Consider the following 21,167-nt stretch of genomic DNA (forward strand, 5'->3'; position numbering starts at 1 on the left):
ATCTCCAACCAGACTCTTTTCCTGTGTAGCTCCTAGATGGTGGAATGAGCTACCCACTTTCATCCGTACTGCTGACTCCCTCATTGTATTCAAGAAGCAAATTAAAAGCCATCTGTTCTGTGATTATCTAACTTGCCCTGTTATATTTTATATTGTTGGTGAATTTGTTATTAGATTAAGTTTTATTGCTTACTAATTGTAGCTTATGATAGTAAGTTTAGTAATTATTACATCTTTTCACTTATGGCAATCCATGTGTGTTTCCTGTTCTATTACACTTGCTAAACAAACAGGCCCTAGCCTAATGTTACTCGATTATGTTTACCTCTCGCATTGGATAAAAATGTCTGCCAGGCAAATACATGTAAATGTAAATATGATATATAGAGAAATTCTTAATAAGTAACAATGGGACGGCTTTTACAGAATGTTTAGTTTATGTTTAAAGTGTTGGTCTATGGGTTCATCCAGACAAAGCTGTAGTTGTTGTTACTGTTGAATATAAAATGTGAACAGAATTTGCTAGATGGGTTTTCAAGAGACTTAGATGGCATACAAATATTGCTGTGGAGTGTAAAAGACAAATTAATTTACTATCACAGAAAATATTAGATAGAGCTTACCATCCACCTTAATAAAAGAACAAGTGTCTGTGTATCTGTGGGTCCCTCCAGATGATATGTCTCTGTTATATGCCATTTGGTATGGGACTCGTGAAAGCAGTGCTAACGTTATTCACAAATAGTGTGGCTTTATTGGAGCATCTGAATCCACCTTACTTGTATGAGATTGTTGTTGCCTTAGAACAATAAATGGATAATATTTTTAATGTATTCTTTTATTCCTTTACTTTGAAAAAATATTTGTGTGGAAGATTTGAAAAGCAGCTTTTTAGTGCTTATGGCAAACGTTACTTGAAAAAAAAATATTAATCTAATATGGGCTTTATTATTCATATAAGAAGGCAACCACAAACATTATTACTGGGATTCCATGTTGAAATGTATTGAATTAAAATGTGTTTAATCACATCAGGTGTAAAACTGAATAAATGTGATCTACTGTTGCAAAAAATGTGAATATTAGGCTGATACATAATTCTGTGTTGGCTTTATGTTAGTGAAGGCCTGAGCAAGGGGTGTGTGCATGTGTGTCAGTATATTCGGTTATAGACTGATGTCTCATCTAGGATTATTATGACCAGTGCTGCTGGGAAAGGTTCCAGGAGCTCAGAACTCAAATGGTAATGAAAAGGTCAAAGAAACTGATGGATGGATACTTTATGTGTGAGTCTAAGGAGATGAGTGAAACAGGTAATAAAAGGTAACATGAAAATGTATTTTATGCAGAAATCTATTCCGGGAACCTACTTTTTTCATTTCTGGGCTGCAGGAGCCAAAACCTACCATGGGAAGATTGTATACAAGATGTTCTATCAGTTGATGGAAAGCTGCAGGCCATCAGGGCTAACGTTAGTGTACCAGAAGATTAAAGTCTAATTGGTAAACAATTTAGATCAAAAACAGGAAGTTCATTACACTGAATAGTTAAGGTCAAAAACAGGAAGTTCATTACTCTGAATAGTTAAAGTCCAAAAATTGCAAACCAAAATTAAAGTCAATACCAGAAGGAAAAAATCTTAGTCAAAAGGTTTTATAAAATGACTCAGTTTACACAAGAATTTTTTGAGAATTATCCAAAGTCTTGAACAAAATATGTAACACAATGTTGGTTCATATATTGTGGCCAAGTTGGAGTTATAATGGTGTAACATCTGGGAAATATTCCCTCCCAATTTGTATTTGTGGGTTAACAACCTGCCTTCACAATAGTGACATTCTTAGAATTGCAAAATGGCATCATGATTGTTTCAAAACAAGATGATAATAGGAAATTATACAGATAGAACTTTATTTGTCCCCAATTAAATAGGTACATACATAACTAACTAAATAAATACACACACACACATTTCCACTGAACAAAGAAATTGAAAAAATTAAGAAGACTTCTGACTGGGCTGTCATAGTCGCAGTAAGGCATAATGCAGACATATTGCTGTTGGAATAAAGAAGACCGTGCAGCATTTCTTGACACACTTCTCCCGAATAATTTGTTGGCAGAAAGACCTCAGTGTTAATGTGTCTGATAAAGGATGTGCAGCATTGTTTATAATGACACTCAGTTTTGTTTTAACCCTCTCCTTTGCTACTACCTCCAAGAGGTCCAAAGCTTACCCTTTTAATTAGAGAAAAAGTAAAACAAAATTCTCGATACTTCAAAACTATGCTAGCAAGTGAAAACAGTATACCGCTTGAGAAAATGTAAAAAACAAACCACAAAAGACGACATCATAACACAAACCATGAATTAACCCTGGGTAACAAGATTATCCTTAATAAAGCACATTATATCATAACTGGTACCCAGTCTTTAGGAAGTGAGAAAAAAAGTGCAACCAGAGAAAGGTCATGAATGCATGGGCATGAGGTGAAGGATGTCTAGGTCTGTGGCAGACCAGAGTAGGTGCAGGTTATTCATATAAAGAGTAGTGTGGCTCAGACCTCATGAATGTTGTGGGACTGCAGTAGTAAAGTCATGCTGACATGTAGTGCTTTGCGGATTATGTACAGTATTGCACCTGTATCCACAAAAGGTTGAACAGAGGAAGCAGTGAGCAGGATGTGAACACTGCAAAAGGGGAAGATAAACTGTGTGGACCAAGGACAAAGCTGGGGTCCTTCAGATCTGAAGCTGTGGCTAATAGGCAATGATACAGAAGTGTTGTGTTACTTTGAAGGAGTATCAGTAGATTGAGGGCACGACTGGAATGGAAGGGGTAAGATCGAATTGGGATGTTCAAAGGCAATGTGGTAATGTAGCTCAGTTCAAAGTTGCTTGAGTCTTTGCCCAGCATTCAAAATGTGTGTGATGCTATAAGGGGTGCTCTTCCAGGAAGAAAAACCTGCATGTTACATTTATTTTTAACCTCCTTATAGTGACTCTCATTACTTATAACTTTATGTATTTTATTACTTATAATTATGTTAGCTACGTGTATGATTTTATTCTTGGTTTTAACTTATTTAACTGGAACTATCTATTTATTTATTCCTTCTTTCCTTCCACTATGGTGCTATTTTATTGATTGTTTACTGATGAGACTGCTTTTTGAACTGCACTGCAAATTGAACACTGTTTGCTTTCTTTTTAATAAACGCACTATGAAATTCGCACAACACTTGTGGTTTGTACTCTCATTTCCCCTAATCCATCCTCAGTTATGACTATCAATGCCCTGGGAAATGGTCCAACTGGGGCATCATAGGGGAAAACATACAAAGCGTAAGAAATAGTGACAGGGCCAGGGAACAGAACACGAGTCTGTGTAGCCACTATGTTGCCAGCATGCTATACATTTAATACATGCTTTTCTTTAATCCCCATTCTGTCAAAAAAAAGTTACCGTCATCGAAAAAGTCACAATAATGTTTGTGGAAATAGATTATGTGTGCTTTATAACCTGGCACATTATCTTACTTCAAAAGGTTAGACTGAGACCATAAAAAGGATTGAACAAATAACAAAAATAATAATTACTTATACTATTTATTGAATGAGCTTATAGTTATGTAGCAACAACTGAAACTGTGGCAAACATTAGCTGCCCTCTTACACTAAATAGCTGTTTGTACCACAGACTGTAACCAAGTACTTCTTATAATTCAGTGTTAGTCTTCCACATGACTTTGGAGGGATTGTGGCAAGCAGCTGGGGGTGGCACCCAGCCGGGATGCCCAGAAGGACTGGAGGACGGATTGTGCCTCCTCCAGACCTCGAGGGGGCGACCGCCCTGGTGGCTTTGGGGACCATGGGAACACAGCATAGAAGCTCAACCCTATAGGGGCCAGTGGTCACCACCAGGGGGCACCCTGATGCCTGGAGAGCCCTTGCCCTTAGAACTTCCACCACACCCGGAAATGCTGGGGGGACGACGACCAGGGACACCCAGAGTGCTTCCGGGTGCGGAGCCGGTACTTCAGCCACACTGAGGAGTGCCATCGGAAGCTAATCAGGAGGCACCTGGAGCACATCCAGGTGTGTATAAAACGGGACACCTCCCTGCATTCGTTGGCTGGAATCGGGAGGAAGAGAGACGGAGCTCGGAAGGAGAGGAGTGGAGGCGGACCTGAGAGAAAGGCATCGAGAGAAAGGCCTGGACTTTGGGGGAGTACTGGGATTGTGTGTGTCACTTATTTGTAAATAGAACGTACAATAAACATGTGTTGGGTGAACTATCGATGTCTGCCTGTCTGTGTCCGGGCAATGCTCCACAGGATATAACCAGTTCCTGCAGAACTGCTTTAATCCAGAAACATTAACAACATTTTCAACCATAAACCATTTGTTTTAGGTCTTAAAGAACTTTTTTCAGTTAGGGTGGTGACATTGATTAGCCATGCCAAAATTTTAACTGCTTCTTTTCAGACATTCTGATGTAGATTTTGTGTTTTCCATCATAATCTTGCTGAATGCAAAAAATATACTTTATTCTAAAGGCAGATAAGCAGATATTCTCATTAAACATTTTCTGATACTAAGCTGAATTAATTGTTTTTTTAATAAGAAAAAACTTTCTGAGTTTTTCTTTTATAGTTTACTATTATGCCATAAGTTGTATAAGATTTTCTTGATCATATGCAATGTTATTTTCTTGAAATAAAATAAATAAAAAAATTGATACGGAGCTGAAATAAAAGCTTTTCCAATCAGAACAAATTGTCTAGGTCTTGAAGTAGCAAAGCACCCTTACATTATCACACTACCACCACCATATTTGAATTCTGCTATTACTGTGAACAGCTGAGATTTATTGATTATGCGTTCAAAAACATTCTCCCAAAACACAAGGAGACCGGTCAGTAAATCATAGACGAGCCTTCATGTTCTTCTTAGTTAGCAGTGGTTTCTGCACTGTTACTCTTCCATGAAGCCTATCTGTGTCTAAAGCCTTTCTAATTGTGTACTCGTGAAACGGAGTCTGCAATTCTCTGGATGTTTATTAAGGATCATTTGTGACTTCCTGAATCATTTTACACCATTAATTTACACTATGGAACCTTAGAAATGGTTTTGTAGTCCCTTTCAGAAAGACTGATATAAATAACGTTTTTCTGATATCTTCACTGATTTTCCTTGGTCACGGCATTATATCATGAATTTTCTTGGTCATGGCTCATTGAATTTATGCACTGGCAACCTGACTCTAATTTTATGGGTTTAAATAAGTAAGGATTATATGTATAGCAAGGTGACTTTAATCAAGCTTGTATGTGTGTTCAGTCAGCTGACTCTTATTATCTCTTTAATTGGGTTGACGTATTTGGACAGCAGTTACTTTTTTTACACAGTAGTAGAGTGTTGTACCGTGTTAGCCATCGATTGATACAGGAGAAAGTAGGGTGAAATGACGCCTTTCATTGGCTAACTAAACAAATTACAAATGCAAGCTTTCGAGGCAGCTAAGGCCCCTTCATCACAGTGTCACTTGGTGTGGGATACATTTAATAATTACATAAATGAATTATGTTTAATAAATGTGTTGTTTACTTAGGTGTCCTTTATTTTATGCAATCCTGTTTTTTTTTTTTTTAATGTGGTTATATAAAATGTAAATAAAAATAGAATGCTATGATTTGCAAATCACTTAAACCCATATTTAACTGAAAATAGAATAAAGACAACACTTCAAGTGTTGAAACTGAGAAATTGTATTGTTTTACAAAAAATATGTGCTCATTTTGAATTTGATGCCAGCAACACATTTCAACAAAAGACTGGAAAAGTTAGTTAGTTAGTAACATGATTAGGGATAAAAGGAGCATCCCCACCAGAGATGGCAGAGTCTCCCAGAAGTAAAAATGGGAAGGGGTTTACCAATCTGTGAAAGATTGCTTGGACAACTTAAGAATAATGTTCCTCAACGTAAAATGAAGAAGAATTTGGAGATTTCATCATCTAAGGTATATACTGTAATATTAATAAAGAATTCAAGAATCTGGAGAGATCTCGGTTCACAAGGTACAAGGCTGAAAACCAATATTGGATGGCTGTGACCTTTGGACCCTCTTGGGGCACTTCATTAAAAACAGAATATGATCCTGTAGTAAGAATTACTGCATAGGCTCAGGAACCCTGTAGAAAGCCACTCTTTGTGAACACAGTTCATGGCTGCATCCACAAGTACAAGTTAAAACTCTACCATGCAAAGAAGAAGACCAAAAAAAAAGGTCCACAAACACTGCTGCCTTTTCTGTGCCTGAGCTCATTTAAGATGGACTGGGGGAAATGGAAAACTGCCCTTTAGTCTGATGAAACAAAATTTGAAATTCATGAAAATCATGAATGCTGCATCTTCTAGGCTAAAGAGATGAGGGACCATCCGGCTTGTTATCAGCACACATACGCCAGCATCGGTGATAGTACTGTATGTAACTGCATTACTGCACATGGCATTGGTAGCTTGCACATCTGAGAAGGCATCATTAAATCTGAACAATATATACAGGCTTTGGAAGAAAACATGCTGCCATCCAGATGACATCTTTTCAGGGAAACCTTTGCTTATTCAGCAAAACAATGCAAAACCACATTCTGCATGCATTATAACAGCATGGCTCTGTATTAAAATAGTCCGTGTACTAAACTCGCTTGCTTGCAGTCCAGACCTTTCCTCACTGAAAACATTTGGCACAATATGAAACGAAAGAGACAACAAAGAAAACCCTGAACTGATGAGCAGCTGAAATCCTATATTAGGCAAGAACAGCACCACATTTCACTTTGAAAACTATAACAATTGGTCTTTTCACTTCCCAAACATTTACAGAGTGTTGTTAAAAGAAGAAGCGATGCAACAAAGTGATAAACATAACCCTGTCCTGAAGGTTTTGAAATGTGTTGCTGGCATCAAGTTCAAAATGACCATATACTGTATACTTCAAAAACAACTTGTTTAGTTTCAACATTTGATATTTTATCTTTGAACCATTTTTAATTAAATATAAAATTCACACAATTTGCAAATCCTCACATTCTGATTTTATTTACATTTCTGTATTAGATTTTTTGATGAAGAGATTTACAGTAAATATAAGCATACTGTTGAGGGGTGTGAAATAGTTTATGAACTGCATAGTTAGGTTCTCACAGAGATAAAGTAAAATAAGCAAATCTGTATTTGCACATTTTTATTCAAGATTAAAACATTTGCTTACACTGTTATTGTAAAACTAATAAATGTAGAATATAAAACTTAAATTAATTTTAATTTACAATTTTCTTAAAACATATGAAATACCTTTTGGAAGTGCCTTTATTGCTCATATACAGTAGATCATTAAAAGTTACTGATCACCCAGAAGGTACTGCATTCTGAACAGAGCGGTCACAAAAAATACTAATGTCAGCTACATTGTTATTACTTCATATTTTTTTCATACTTTGGTACTTCGTATCCTTCAATAATGAGAAATATTTAACTTAAGCATGATGCACAGCTTGCATAGATAGTAGTATTTTGTTGGTTAATAGAATAAAAAAAAATTCATTTTTAAGTTTCTCCTATATTTACAGTAATTCAGTAGTATATCAATGTGCACATTTTTAAATCAAGGGCTTTCAACATATTTTGTGAAATATTGGGTTTGAAAATAAAGCATTTTCATCTTGATTCCTAGATCTACAGTAAACCCTCGTTTATCGCGGTTAATCCATTCCAGACTCTACCGCGATAAATGAATTTCCACGAAGTAGGATTCTTTATTTATAAATCTAATATTTTCGCAGTTAGAGCATAGAAAACCTGTTTACGACCTTCTAAATACGTTTTTTAACATTATTAGAGCCCTCTAGACATGAAATAAGATCCTTTAGTCAAAAGTTTAAACTGTGCTCCATGACAAGACAGAGATGACAGTTCTTTCTCACAATTAAAGGAATGCAAACATATCTTCCTCTTCAAGGAGCGCGTCAGGAGCGGAGAATGTCAGAGAGAAAGAGAGAGAAAAGCAAACAATCAAAAATCAATAGGGCTGTTGGGCTTTTAAATGGAAGCATTGTGATAAAGCGGCCGCAAGGAAGGGATCAATGTGAAGGTAGTCTTTCAACATTTTTTAGAGGAGCGTCCGTATCCTCTAGGCCAGTGTGCTGTGAACAGCCCCTCAGTCAGGAGCATAGAATGTCTGAGAGAGTGAGAGAGACAGAGAAAAGCAAACAATCAAAAATCAATAGGTGCTGTTAGAGCTTTGAAGTATGCGAAGCCCCGCACGGGAAGCATATCGTATATCATTGAGGAGTTTTAGTTAATATGTAATACATGCTCTGATTGGGTAGCTTCTCAGCCATCCGCCAATAGCGTCCCTTGTATGAAATCAACTGGGCAAACCAACTGAAGAAGCATGTACCATAAATTAAAAGGCCCACTGTCCGCAGAAATCTGCAAACCAGCGAAAAATCTGTGATATATATTTAGATATGCTTACATTTAAAATCCGCGATGGAGTGAAGCCGCGAAAGTCGAAGCGCGATATAGCGAGGGATTACTGTATCAGATTGAACTGAAGTGGACACTCATCCTGGTGCACATATACGTACTGTAAGAGGCTTCTCTATTAGATGACATTTTTCTGCAGAATATCCTGAAATTCATTGAGGAATGGACGCAATAAGGTGTCTAAATACTGACCAGTATTGCTGACAGATGTCTGCCAGTATGTTCTACTTTTTTGCAAATTAGCTGGTGGTAGATCTCAATTCTGAATATTTCTGTCTATCACAAGCCACAGATGATCAGTTAAATCGAGATCTACTGAATGTCACTAAAAACAAGATCACAGAATTAAAATTAAAACTAAAAGTAAAAGGTTTGCTTTGCTCGAGTGTACTTATGTAGACATTTCTTATTGCTTGGCAAATATTAACTAGCTTGTAAACAAAAAAGCAAAAAATAATGAAAAAGGAAAAAATCAACAAAGGATTAAACAGGTACACAAAAAATATGTGCTCAAAAACTAGAAAAAAAAATAATGTGCAAATGCAGTGAAAGTTGGAAAAATTCAGTTAGAAATACCAGATCAAGACTGCAGATTAAAGAAACTACAATCTTATCATTATTCCAGGGTACTTAAATTGTAGGGGAAAGTGGCTGACTTACATAGTAAACCCCATCGCATTATGCAGTCACAGCCATCTTGGATCCCTGGAACAAAGGATTGTGTCTTTACAATGTAACAGGAGAATGCCTGCTGGCATCCCTCCACAATCACAATCATACTAAAGAAAGCCAAAGGCTTCTTATAATGCAGAAGAGAGAGAGCTGTTAATAGAGAGACCTTAATGTGGAAAAAGCATACAAAAATACAAATAAATTTGCTGTGTCACTGCAAATATCTAAACAAACCCTAACCTTAACTGTTTAGAGGGGTGAATTCCTCACTTCCATGAATTTGCTTTGCTTCTTGCTTGGCAAAAATGCAAACATTTTTAGACTTTTGGTGAACCTGGAAAAATGCTTAAAGTCAATAATGGAGAAAACGAAACAAATTTTGAGTGAATTACATTAGTGGAATGGTATTTTAAGTGTCCCTGAGGGCTAGGGAAGCATCTGCTAACTATGCTGGAGACAACTAGGATGTGAGACAGCTGTGCTAACCACTGCACCACCGTGCCTCCTTGAGACAAAAAATACTTCAAATACTCAAGAGTTCTTTATCTCTCTCTGCATTTCCCGAGTTGCTATCACTATGACTAACTATTACTCACAGAGCCTGGGATGCCTTGAATCAGCACTACAGTACATACTTGGAGGGCTGTCCATAGCGAGGATCATAACATGCTTAATTCAGCAGTGATGGCACAACATACAATGAATCTACTGTATGTTCAACACAGAAGTAATTTCATAATATTTTCATGGTCAGCTAATGTGCTCCTCAAACGTTTTTCTTTTTTTTAACGCATATGGCAGTCCCTTAGGATGTGTCTTTAGTTCTAATGCATATTTTGCACTCACTAACTTTATTACTTCCTTAAATTCAGTACAGGGCAGGATCCTCGTTTGCCTCTAAAACAGTCCAAATTCTTTGAGGTGTCAGGTGCTTGAAACATTCCTTACGGACTTTGGTTGACTAGTTTATATTGCTCAATTCTTGAAGGCACTTTGGGCACACATTCATGAACTGAAACCACTTCACCCCAAAGGGTCTCTCTTAGAATGACATCCACAGAGTATGGTTATCACTAAAGTAAACTGAAGTTACGGTAATATTTATAAAACTAAATGAAAATGTGTGCCTTGTTTAAACAGGCCAGATTGTGGCTATAGGATAGACAGTTAGATAAAGTGCTATGAAAAAGTATTTGCTCCCTTTCTGATTTTATATAGTATTGCAAAATTTCATACTGAACATTTTAATGTCTTCAGTCAAAATCTAGTATTAGATAAAAGGCACTTGAGTGAACAAATAACACACTTTTTCACTTATGTCATTTATTCAATTAACTTACTTATCCAACACTGGCTAACAATGTGTGACAAATTAATTGCTTCCTTGTGTTTAATAATTTTATGCCAACTTTAGCCACAATAGTGTAATGCAGTATTAATCTTCAATATTGTAGTTGAAGAATGTTGCCTTATTTTTCCTTACAGAACTGCTTTTGTTCAGGAGCACAGATAGGTTTTTGAATACGTACTCGTTTCAAGCTCTAAGCAATTATGTTGGATTTAGGTCTGGAGATTGAGTAGGCTTGGCTGACTATTCCTAGGAAGATTCCCTTCTATTCACCATTTAGATATTATGGCTCTCACTTTAGTTCAGATGTCAGAAACGTATTTATGATATGAAGACTAATTTCCTTTGATCATGGCATTAGATGCTTGCGGGTGGCAACTTGATTCCAAAGGTAATGGTCAGAGTAAGTGAAGTTTACACTGAGCAGGGCTGGCTATAATCAAGTCTATTTCTGTTCAGTCAGTTGACTCTGATTATTTCTCTAATCATGTTGCATGGTGGTTGGATATGCAAGTAGAATTACATTGTACTCTATAATGGTGATAATATTTAAAATGCTACTAGTACTACTACTGATACTACTTATTTGGTTAACTTTAATTAACTAAGAGGCTACAGCTTTTTGCGACAATGTCATTTTGGTGTTGGATAAGCTTAATCATTAAAAAAGTGTATTAAATAAAGTGTTATTTTGTTTTCTTTGGTACTCTTTATCTAATGTTAGACTTTGTTTGAAATTGTACATTAACAGAGGGGATCAAGAAGGGGAAAATACTTTTTCATGCTACATAGATACTGTAGATTGATAGACAAAGAGAGAGAGATAGATATATAGATACTGTAGATAAAATACTGAAAATACACACTACCAGTCAAAAGTCTAGGCACAGACAATGTTTTTGATAGAAATTGATATCCTTTTTACCATGATACCATTAAATCGATTTAAAATGTTGCCAATATATTACTAACTAGCCAACCCACGGCGTACCATATGCCGCATAATCAGGCCGTTTTTTTTAATGATTTTTAAGCACAGGGAGAAAATTAACATTTGAAAAATCGGTAATGTAATAAATCAGCAAGAAAAGCAACATTGTAACAATGCACGGAACGAACCAACACACAATCGTCCGTGACTGAAAACTGGCGGACCGCCATCGCGCCTTCTCCTTCCAGACGGAGGGATGGGGGTGGATGGCACTGAGGCGCGGACGCTGGAACGGGAGGAGGGGAGAAGGACGTCCACTCGCTCCCTCTGTCATGCTAGTCTGTTGATTTCTCGTTCAGTATGCACTGCCTGCTCATGTGCCCACCTTCAACTCGTCACTTGAGTCGTTGTCATTTTTGCACAGTCCAGATGCACCAGTGGCTCATGTAGACTTTCCGTGTTCCTGCAGGAGCATCTAAGAAGATGCATGTTTGTCACGGATGCGAATTGCTATATGTAGCGTGTAAAACAGTTTGCTATGGTGCACGCGGCCGTGCGTTGTAACCGAAAACTCGGTTTTAAAGACTGCTTACTTCATTGTGTTTTAACCTCAGTTGTAAAGGATTGTTTTAAGGATCCCATGGGATACCACTCGCAAACTGTTTTACACGCTGCAAATGACGATTCACCTCCGCGAGAAACATGCCTCTATGAACAGTCAAGGTGGCTCGGAGGTGCATGTGGCCTCTACGACAGACGAATATAAATGACCCTGTTTTTTCTGTGTCGTCGCGTCCGAGTTGGTGGGCGTGGCTCTGTGATTTGTCGTCGTATCCAATGGTCTTGGAGTTGGTGGGCGTGGCTCCTTCCTGCGTGCGCCATAGGTGTCTTACTTGTTGGCGGCTTAGTGAATCCACGCCCCTTCCGGCATGCTTTCCATGGGTGTCTTCCCTTAGTGAATTATATATATAGATATTTGTAATAGCTATTGATGCTTAAAATAAGTGATTTTTAATTTATTATTCATACATAACTGCAAAGCTCCACTTACAGTAGTTTTTCCTTCAGATTCCTAATAGTAAACTCTCTTAGTCTATCCTTAATTTACATGCATAAATGGTACGACTGATTACTACCGATGAAACCTGTTATTCTATTCACTTGGGTTGCAAGGTACTGGCATTCCTAAGTTCTGTGTTTTTGTAATTGGTCAAAATGGAACAGCATTTTCAAGAAACGCCTCAATGTATTATTTTTTTCTGCTGAATGATGATTATTTAATGTGACAGTTTGCCAAGAAACTAAAAATTTCATACAAAGCTCTTTATTACTGCTTTGGGAGAAGCGAGCAAACTTGATTGAAGGAGGACATAAAAAGAAGGACATAAAAAGAAGGGGAGGGTGCAGATGCTGAGCTGCATAAGAGAATAAGGACATCAGAGTTCCAAATACCAGTGTAATCTGCCACAAAGAAAAGATCACCTATTTTCCAATGCTTGTGTTCTTTCACTCATTTTAACCTTTTCTTTTTACAGTTATTTCCCAGTTTCAAATATGGCTTTTTCTTTGAAACATCCTGGAATCGTCTTTTGGTGACTAAATATATTTTGCAGAGAGCAAATTGCAATTCAAGTGATGTAAACGCAACATCAATCGATGTTCTGTTAGCTGTTGGATGAAGAGAGTCTATGAATAACTGTAGCTCAAATATCTTAAACATAACATTTTTGAAAAGTGTACCTAATGGAAAGATAAAACTACTGTTGAAGTCTCGATGGAAAATTGTTTGCTACTCAGACCATGGTGGATGGAGAGCAGGTCTGGGGATTTACAGTGTCAAAGAAATGTCAAATCATTAAGTTGTGCAGACAATGCAGCAAATGTAAATCACACTTGGGTACACATCTGTCCATTCTGTGCTTCAACTTTATCATACATTAATTTTTATATAAGTGATTTTTGTATTTTTACCATTAATGTACCTCAAATAGCAGGAAAAGTGAGCTGGTGTACCAGCAGCTTGCACACACGTGGCTCACTCTGCATTAGCCTAACTTGTACTGGGGAACTGTTTTGTAGTCAGTAGCAGCTGCTAGATGAGCAAAAGATGAAAAGATACAAAATCTATAAATTGAAGTGATATCACTCAATGTAAATTTGAAAAAGTAAAATAATCTGTAATTGAAATTACACAGATATGTTTCTCTGTTTTAAGACAATTAGTAAATTCACCAATGATTTTCAAAGAGAAATTTTGAAATTACAAAAAGTGTGCTCTGTATAAGATATCAAATTGAAAACTGAACTTTAATGACAAAATTCCTTAAAGAATACATGGAGCAAATATCGACAAAACCAGTCTATTCAAAGTTGGTTCCTGTGGACAGACAGACATGGCAATCATAGCAGGTCCCCCTCTAACTCTCTCTCTCTCTCCCTCCTCTCTCTCTCTCTCTCTCTCTCTCTCTCTCTCTCTCTCTCTCTCTCTCTCTCTCTCTCTCCCTCTATCTCTCTCTCTCCCTCTCTCTCTCTCTCCCTCTAACTCTCTCTCCCTCTACTCTCTCTCCTCTCTACTCTCTCTCTCTCCCTCCATCTCTCTCTCCTCTAACCTCTCTCCCTCCTCTCTCTCTCTCTCTCTCTCTCTCTCTCTCTCCTCATCTCTCTCTCTCTCTCTCTCTCTCTCCCTCTAACTCTCTCTCTCTCTCTCCCTCTCTCTCTCTAACTCTCTCTCTCTCTCTCTCTCTCTCTCTCTCTCTCCCTCCCTCTCTCTCTCTCTCTCTCCCTCTCTCTCTCTCTCCCTCCCTCTATCTCTCTCTCTCTCCCTCCTCTCTCTCTCTCTCTCTCTCTCTCCCTCTAACTCTCTCTCTCTCCCTCCCTCTAACTCTCTCTCTCTCTCCCTCTAACTCTCTCTCTCTCTCTCTCCTCTCTCTCTCTCTCTCCCTCTATCTCTCTCTCCCTCTAACTCCCTCTCTCCCTCCATCTCTCTCTCCCTCTATCTCTCTCTCCCTCTAACTCCCTCTCTCCCTCCCTTTAACTCTCTCTCTCTCTCTCCCTCTCTCTCTCTCTCTCCCTCTCTCTCTCTCTCTCTCTCTCCCTCTCTCCCTCCCTCTAACTCTCTCTCTCCCTCCCTCTAACTCTCTCTCTCTCTCCCTCCCTCTAACTCTCTCTCTCTCTCCTCCCTCTAACTCTCTCTCTCTCTCCCTCTAACTCTCTCTCTCCTCCCTCCTCTAACTCTCTCTCTCCTCCTCTAACTCTCTCTCTCTCCCTCTATCTCTCTCTCTCTCTCCTCTCTCTCTCTCTCCCTCTAACTCTCTCTCTCTCCCTCCCTCTAAACTCCCTCTCTCTCTCCCTCTATCTCTCTCTCTCTCTCCATCTCTCTCTCTCTCCCTCTAACTCTCTCTCCCTCCCTCTCTCTCTCTCTCCCTCTATCTCTCTCTCTCTCACCCTCTCTCTCTCTCTCTCTCCCTCTAACTCTCTCTCTCTCTCTTTCTATAGATAGATACTGTATGCATTCAAGTAGTAACTAAGACCTGCACTGTGCCAGTCATTTTGTTTTCCTCATGGAATGGATACCACAGTTACCATGAAAGCAAATATAGGAATAGAGAAATTTATAGAATACTAATAAAATACTCCTAAAAAAAGAGCGGGGCTGCTTACCAGGTGGGAATAATTTTTCATGTACCACCCTGCACATAGTACAAGAATATATTGTATATAACAGAATACTTTTAAGATGATTGTCAGCATGGATGCAGTAGTTACTAGGCTGCCTGAAGTTGAACATTATGTCAGTTCATTTCCACATGAAACTGGCATATTCTTTCTGTGCCTGTATATGTTTTCCTCTAATGTGATGTGCAAGTTAAGTTAACTGGTGACTTAAAACTGGCCCAGTGTGTGTATGGGTGTGAAAATGAACGGGCCAGACTTATGCAGGACTGGCTTAGTGCCTTGCACCTTGAATAACATTAAGAGAGTTTGAGAATCTTAATTTCAAGACCTGAGACTCAAACAAAACAGGTCAGCCGCTAAACACATACACTTTTACTTTACATACTTAACACACCCTGTTCTTCAGAGTCAGTCAAGAATAAGCCACTTCACAGGTGGTTCATTTGCTTTCACTTACTGGGTTTCCATCAGGGCCTGGAGGTCCTCTTTCGCCAAAGTCACCCGGAAATCCCTAAAGAAGAAATGAAGAAAACAAAGAAACAAATAAACAAACAAACATATATATATATATATATATTTAGTGTAAAACAAGCAGAAGTTATTATGTGTTGTTGCCCATTTGAAGACACTCTCCTAAATGTATATGTAATAATATTAATCATAATATCCTAATTGACTTATATTTATTTTACATCTAGACAGAGTAAAAAAATGTCCTCACTGCCAATGTTTTAATTGTACAAGTTGCTGAAGAATTCTATTAGCAACCCATCACTCTATTACTCTACAGACAAGCATTGTGTAGTGAATACATATGCAGATCAAATATATTATAAGTAACATAGGCCACCTGGTAAGAAGAACCTCTTGCCTATAATGTTAAAAAAGCACTTATAAGCTATCTTCACACAGAACGGTAAGAGATATTTTTAATGTGTATAACTGTGATTCTACTTTGTTTAACACAATGTTGCCACAATTGAGCTAATAGAATTTATGATTTAGTAAAAATGTCAAAAATAGTCATGTTTCTGGAAATACTAATAATAAAACTATTTTTTCAATACACACCATGTGACATAATACTTGAGTAAGGGCCATAAACAGTGGTTTAGAGTTTCTGGACTCCTAATATGAAGTAGAGTGAAGACGCACTGGAAAAGTTGGACAGATTGCGCAAAATTTGGATAGATAGCACAACATTTCATGGTCAGTTAGTCATTAATCTCACTTAAACAAACATTAGTGTTCCCAAAATACCATCTAGCATAAATCTGGTTCACAACTCCTTTTTCAACTTTCTGAAGTAGTATTTCAAACAACGTAAGAGCAAAGAGAGTTACCAAGCACTTCTTTAAAACAATAATTGCAAACTAATCTAAAGGGATAAATACTGAACATGATTATTGAAATGAAACAATACCCTGATAAAATAATTCCCAAAATTAGTCAACACACATAAATCCGTATTTCATCCATCCATCCATTATCCAACCCGCTATATCCTAACTACAGGGTCACGGGGGTCTGCTGGAGTCAATCCCAGCCAACACAGGGCGCAAGGCAGGAAACAAACCCTGGGCAGGGCGCCAGCCCACCGCAGGACACACACACACAAAGCACACAGTAGGGACAATTTAGAATCGCCAATGCCCCTAACCTGCATGTCTTTGGACTGTGGGAGGAAACCCACGCAGACACGTGGAGAACATGCAAACTCCATGCAAGGGAGAACCCGGGAAGCGAGCCCAGGTCTCCTAACTGTGAGGCAGCAGCACTACCCACCACACCACCGTGCTGCCCAATCTGATTTGCCAACTGCTAGTCGGCTTTAGGAATAAAATAAAATCTAAACTTTGCACACACATACTGCATTTCCTGGCTTTCCATGATACGCGCAAAGCAAATTAAAAAAATAATGTATTGACCAGCTGCAGTGCAAGGATGTATTAGCCAGTCACGCACGTGAGAGGAATGTTAAAATTCTTCTTTACCTTTGTAGTAACATCCCTGTCTTGTAATTGGAGCAACCCAAGTAGAATTTCAGCTGGAAATGAATGCGAGGGGTTGAAGATATCTGCTGTTTATTCTTTGTATGGAGATGAAAGATATACTAACTGCAAAATGTGCTAGAAAAATGCCAATGAAAAAAACTAGAGCAAAGATATTTGACACTACAAATTTGAAAAAACAATTAAGATTAAAAGTAAAAACAGCATTCTTTTGACATATTTGTTCTCGCAAAGCAATCAGTGCTTAATTTGATTGAGTTTTAAAGAAATTTCCACATTTTTTGCATGTTTTCATAAAATGCAGTCTTCCTAATTCATTCTTTACTTTGAGTGTGATTGGCCTAAAAACAGCCATGAATCCACAGTGTCAAAACGTGTGAGTGGAGGACCAACCAATTGTATGAAGAGAAATGCGGAGACAGTGCTTGTCAGTAATGAGGCTCTCATTGGAGTAACAATTAGATTAATTCACAAAAACCCAAGTTCGCACTCACTTGATGAAACTTGAATACAATTAAGACTCATCACATAACTTATTATAGAATCATTTAATATGTAGTCGATGCCATGACCAGCTGTCATGGCCGAGGTGCTGGAACAACATACCGGCGTGAACTGACACAAACTGTAACATAGACTATTACCACCTCTTCTAAACACACAGTAACGGGCTGCATTGTGGGTTTGGTTGAATGTTGCTAAGCTATACGGCAGCGTTTCTCAACCTTTAAGTAATTGCGACCCGAGTTATCATAACAGCTTTAATCGCACCCCCCTAACATTTTTTTGAAATGTAGATGCATATTTTATTATACCAACTGTGAAGGGTGACCGGCCATATATCCCAGCTCACACCTCCAAGCCGCCAGATGGAGCCCTCCCAGCAGCATGGAGGTTCCCCGAATTCCAGCAGGACCTCATGGACCTTGTAGTTTTTCGAAACAGCCCTGCAGGATACCATGGGGACCACCAGGAGTCGCTGTAGGGAGGCTTGGGGAATGCTATGTACCCTATAACCTGGAAGTACGTCCTGGTCACATGAACAGTAGGAATGACATACTTCCGGGGTGAAGAAAAGGAGTTTTTAATCTGACCCGGAAGTGATAAGGAATCATGGACTGAAGGACTGAGAAACACTTGGGAAACTCTGGGAACTCCCAGATGAGGAGCTGAGCTGGGAGGAAGAGTGGCTAAGTGTCTGGGAGAGGAGGATTGTGGATTTAAAGTATTGTATGAGTAGTGTGGATTGGTGAGTGCTTGGTGCACGTAATTATTATAATAAAAAATAATAATTATTGGACTTTTACCTGGTGTTTGGCGTGGTACCTGAGGGTTCAAGGGAACAGTAGCGCCCCCTACTGTCACACTACTTAACTTTTATCGACATTTATCTAACTCTATATTTGTTTTTCTAGTATCAGAATGTAGTTTAAGTTAATTTGTTTTGGTTTCAACAGATTTTTTTTCATATTTTTGATTCTTGTTTTCTTTTTTTCACATCTTCGCGCCCCTCCATTTTGTTACTTTGCGCCCCACTAGGGGGGCCCACCCCACAGGTTGAGAACCACTGCTATACGGAGTGTTGCATTCATGGTATGTACTACTGTAGGAGTTTATGTAGGAATTTCTGAAGGCTCGCAAAATGTGTTTTTCTGCTTTTCTCTGCCATTCTGGCTTACTTCTGGGCCGCATGTGGCCCACAGGCTGCCATTTGAATAGGCCAGATGTAAGGAATTCCTATACTGTTGTTTGTGCTTTTGTGATCTGAAGTACTGTGGTCAATGCCACTTAAGGAGCTCCATTAGGTCCTATCAGAGGTGCTGCTCATCCAAAGATGAAAAGGATGATGATCTGGATAAAAGTAGCGTATAGAATGAGAAATGTTTGATTACTTTTATACAAGTTGTATGAACTGTTACATCTCACAGTGAGTTATGGCGATTTCAGGTACGGTGACATTTTGGGTACTGTGGAGAACTGGCTGAAACCTCTCATATTAGATGCTAATTAAATGATTTACAGTCTCCATAAGGCTATTTATTATGTAGTTTGTCTATCTATCTATCTATCTATCTATCTATCTATCTATCTATCTATCTATCTATCTATCTATCTATCTATCAAAGCAACATTATAAAACAGACTGAAGGATGTAATCATATTCATTACACTTTAAGTAAATGAAGGATGATTTTGTAAAATAGCAATCTTGCACTTAGTATGCTTGAAACATTTTTTGCGCATCACCTTGTTGTAGTAGTGAAACAACAGAAAACTAGAATGTAACGTCAAACTTCCAATGCACAAGAACAGCGTGATCTCTCTGTTTTTGTGTGAGTTTCTGCCCTGGTGATCACAGGTCTCCTCCCACAGTCCAAAGATATGCAGGTTAAGTGGACTGGACATGCAAAAGCGTGTATTTGTGTGTGTCTGTGTGATCAATCTGTGAAAGGCTGACACCCTGCCTAGGAATTTTTCCAAGTTTGCACCTGATGCTTGCTGGAACAATCCCCAGGTTCCACACAAAGAAGAAGAAGGATGGGTAAATGGATAATGTGCTACATGCTGACTTCAGATTGTTAACACTGGTGAATGTCTGCAAATTCAGCAGCTCACAATGCCAAGTCAGTGTAATTATTATTAAGTAGTAAGTAGATACTGTCCCAGAGCAGAGACATTATGAGCGTATCTGAATGTAAAAACATATGAACATGAGAGAGGAACCACTCTGCAAGATTCTATCAGAAATATACATGTTTCAGGTATGACATTATAGAAAACATGTAGCAAATGGGGTGTAATAGGGGTAGCTTTATTTTTTACTTTTCACATTTCTCTAAAATGATGTAATCCATGTCGCAGAAGTGAAAAAGAACTTCCTTTGCGTCACAGTGTTGTTCAAAGTTGAATAGCTTTCTCTTTAGTCCACCAGCATAACAGGCTTACAGTGATGGTGACAATATAATCATAATCTTACATAAATTTATAAATTAGATTAGGTTTCTGAAATAAACTGACTAGCCAAATATACCGGTTACAAAATTATATGAATTAAAAATATAATGATTCACATTACACATTTATTCATGATTCCTATATTTTATATATTTTACAAAAGTATGCAAATAAACCAATTTCTCCATAGTATACTTTTTTTTTTGACTTTTTAAAATTTTATTGCAATTCATACAAATCAATCAATTTTTTTACAAAAAAGTAAAATGGAGTTAAGAACAAATCGATCCCCACCCCTGACTCCATAGTATACTTTAAGTTAACACTAGAATTACCAGAGCCTACGAAAAAACTCGTAATTCCGTCCCACCTTAAATCGCTTCTTAAATCCCTTCACACCTCTCCGCCAGCGCCTTTGTCTTCTAAATGTGCTGATAAAGAGAAGCTGGAGCAGCCGGCTATTCCATCCCCCACCAATTTAGAACGTGCACGAACTTCTCTCAGTTCATGCCTTGATTGAGTATCTGGGAGTGAAGTGGAGTTTTAGAGTGGAAATAATAGATCGTTGTTTGGAACACACGCATTTCATGTCTGTTCCGTTTCTACAGTAATCTGTGTCAACACATTGTTAAAACAGAAACGTTTTTTTTATATTCTAGTAGTAGATGACAAAATGTAGGCATAAACTATATAATGTATGAAGCCTGAAGTCCAAATAGCAAAGAAACATTTTCACAAGAATAACACAATTGCACTTTTATTCAAAATATAACTGCAGAAACAAAAGCCGCCTTAACATGTGACATTGACACCACTTTATTGTAACTGCCTCCGTGGTTCAATAGACTCAGCCCCGCTTGGGAATCAAAGGTCACGAGTTCGATCCTCGCCCCTCCGTTTTGAGAAGTAAACTGCTCTTAGTCTTACTGTTTTAGAATAAAAGCATACATTTGATTTCAGTCTGTAACAGCCGGTGCAATTTATGATCCTTGTAAAGGTTAGCTTTTTTTTTTATTCACT

The 21,167-nt window shown here is 38.1% G+C and overlaps 1 protein-coding gene across 3 annotated transcripts in view; it reads right to left on the reverse strand.

The window, feature by feature from the left end:
• Positions 1-21,167, reverse strand: part of LOC120535177 (collagen alpha-1(XXVII) chain B-like) — a 391,818-nt gene that overhangs the window by 144,398 nt on the left and 226,253 nt on the right. For all 3 annotated transcript variants that reach the window (XM_039762832.1, XM_039762833.1, XM_039762834.1), the window contains exon 13: positions 15,638-15,691. In XM_039762832.1, the coding sequence (XP_039618766.1) occupies positions 15,638-15,691 (54 nt within the window). The remainder of the gene's footprint in view (positions 1-15,637; positions 15,692-21,167) is intronic.

The sequence above is a fragment of the Polypterus senegalus genome, chromosome 9 (genome assembly GCF_016835505.1).
Source record: "Polypterus senegalus isolate Bchr_013 chromosome 9, ASM1683550v1, whole genome shotgun sequence".
NCBI lineage: Eukaryota > Metazoa > Chordata > Cladistia > Polypteriformes > Polypteridae > Polypterus > Polypterus senegalus.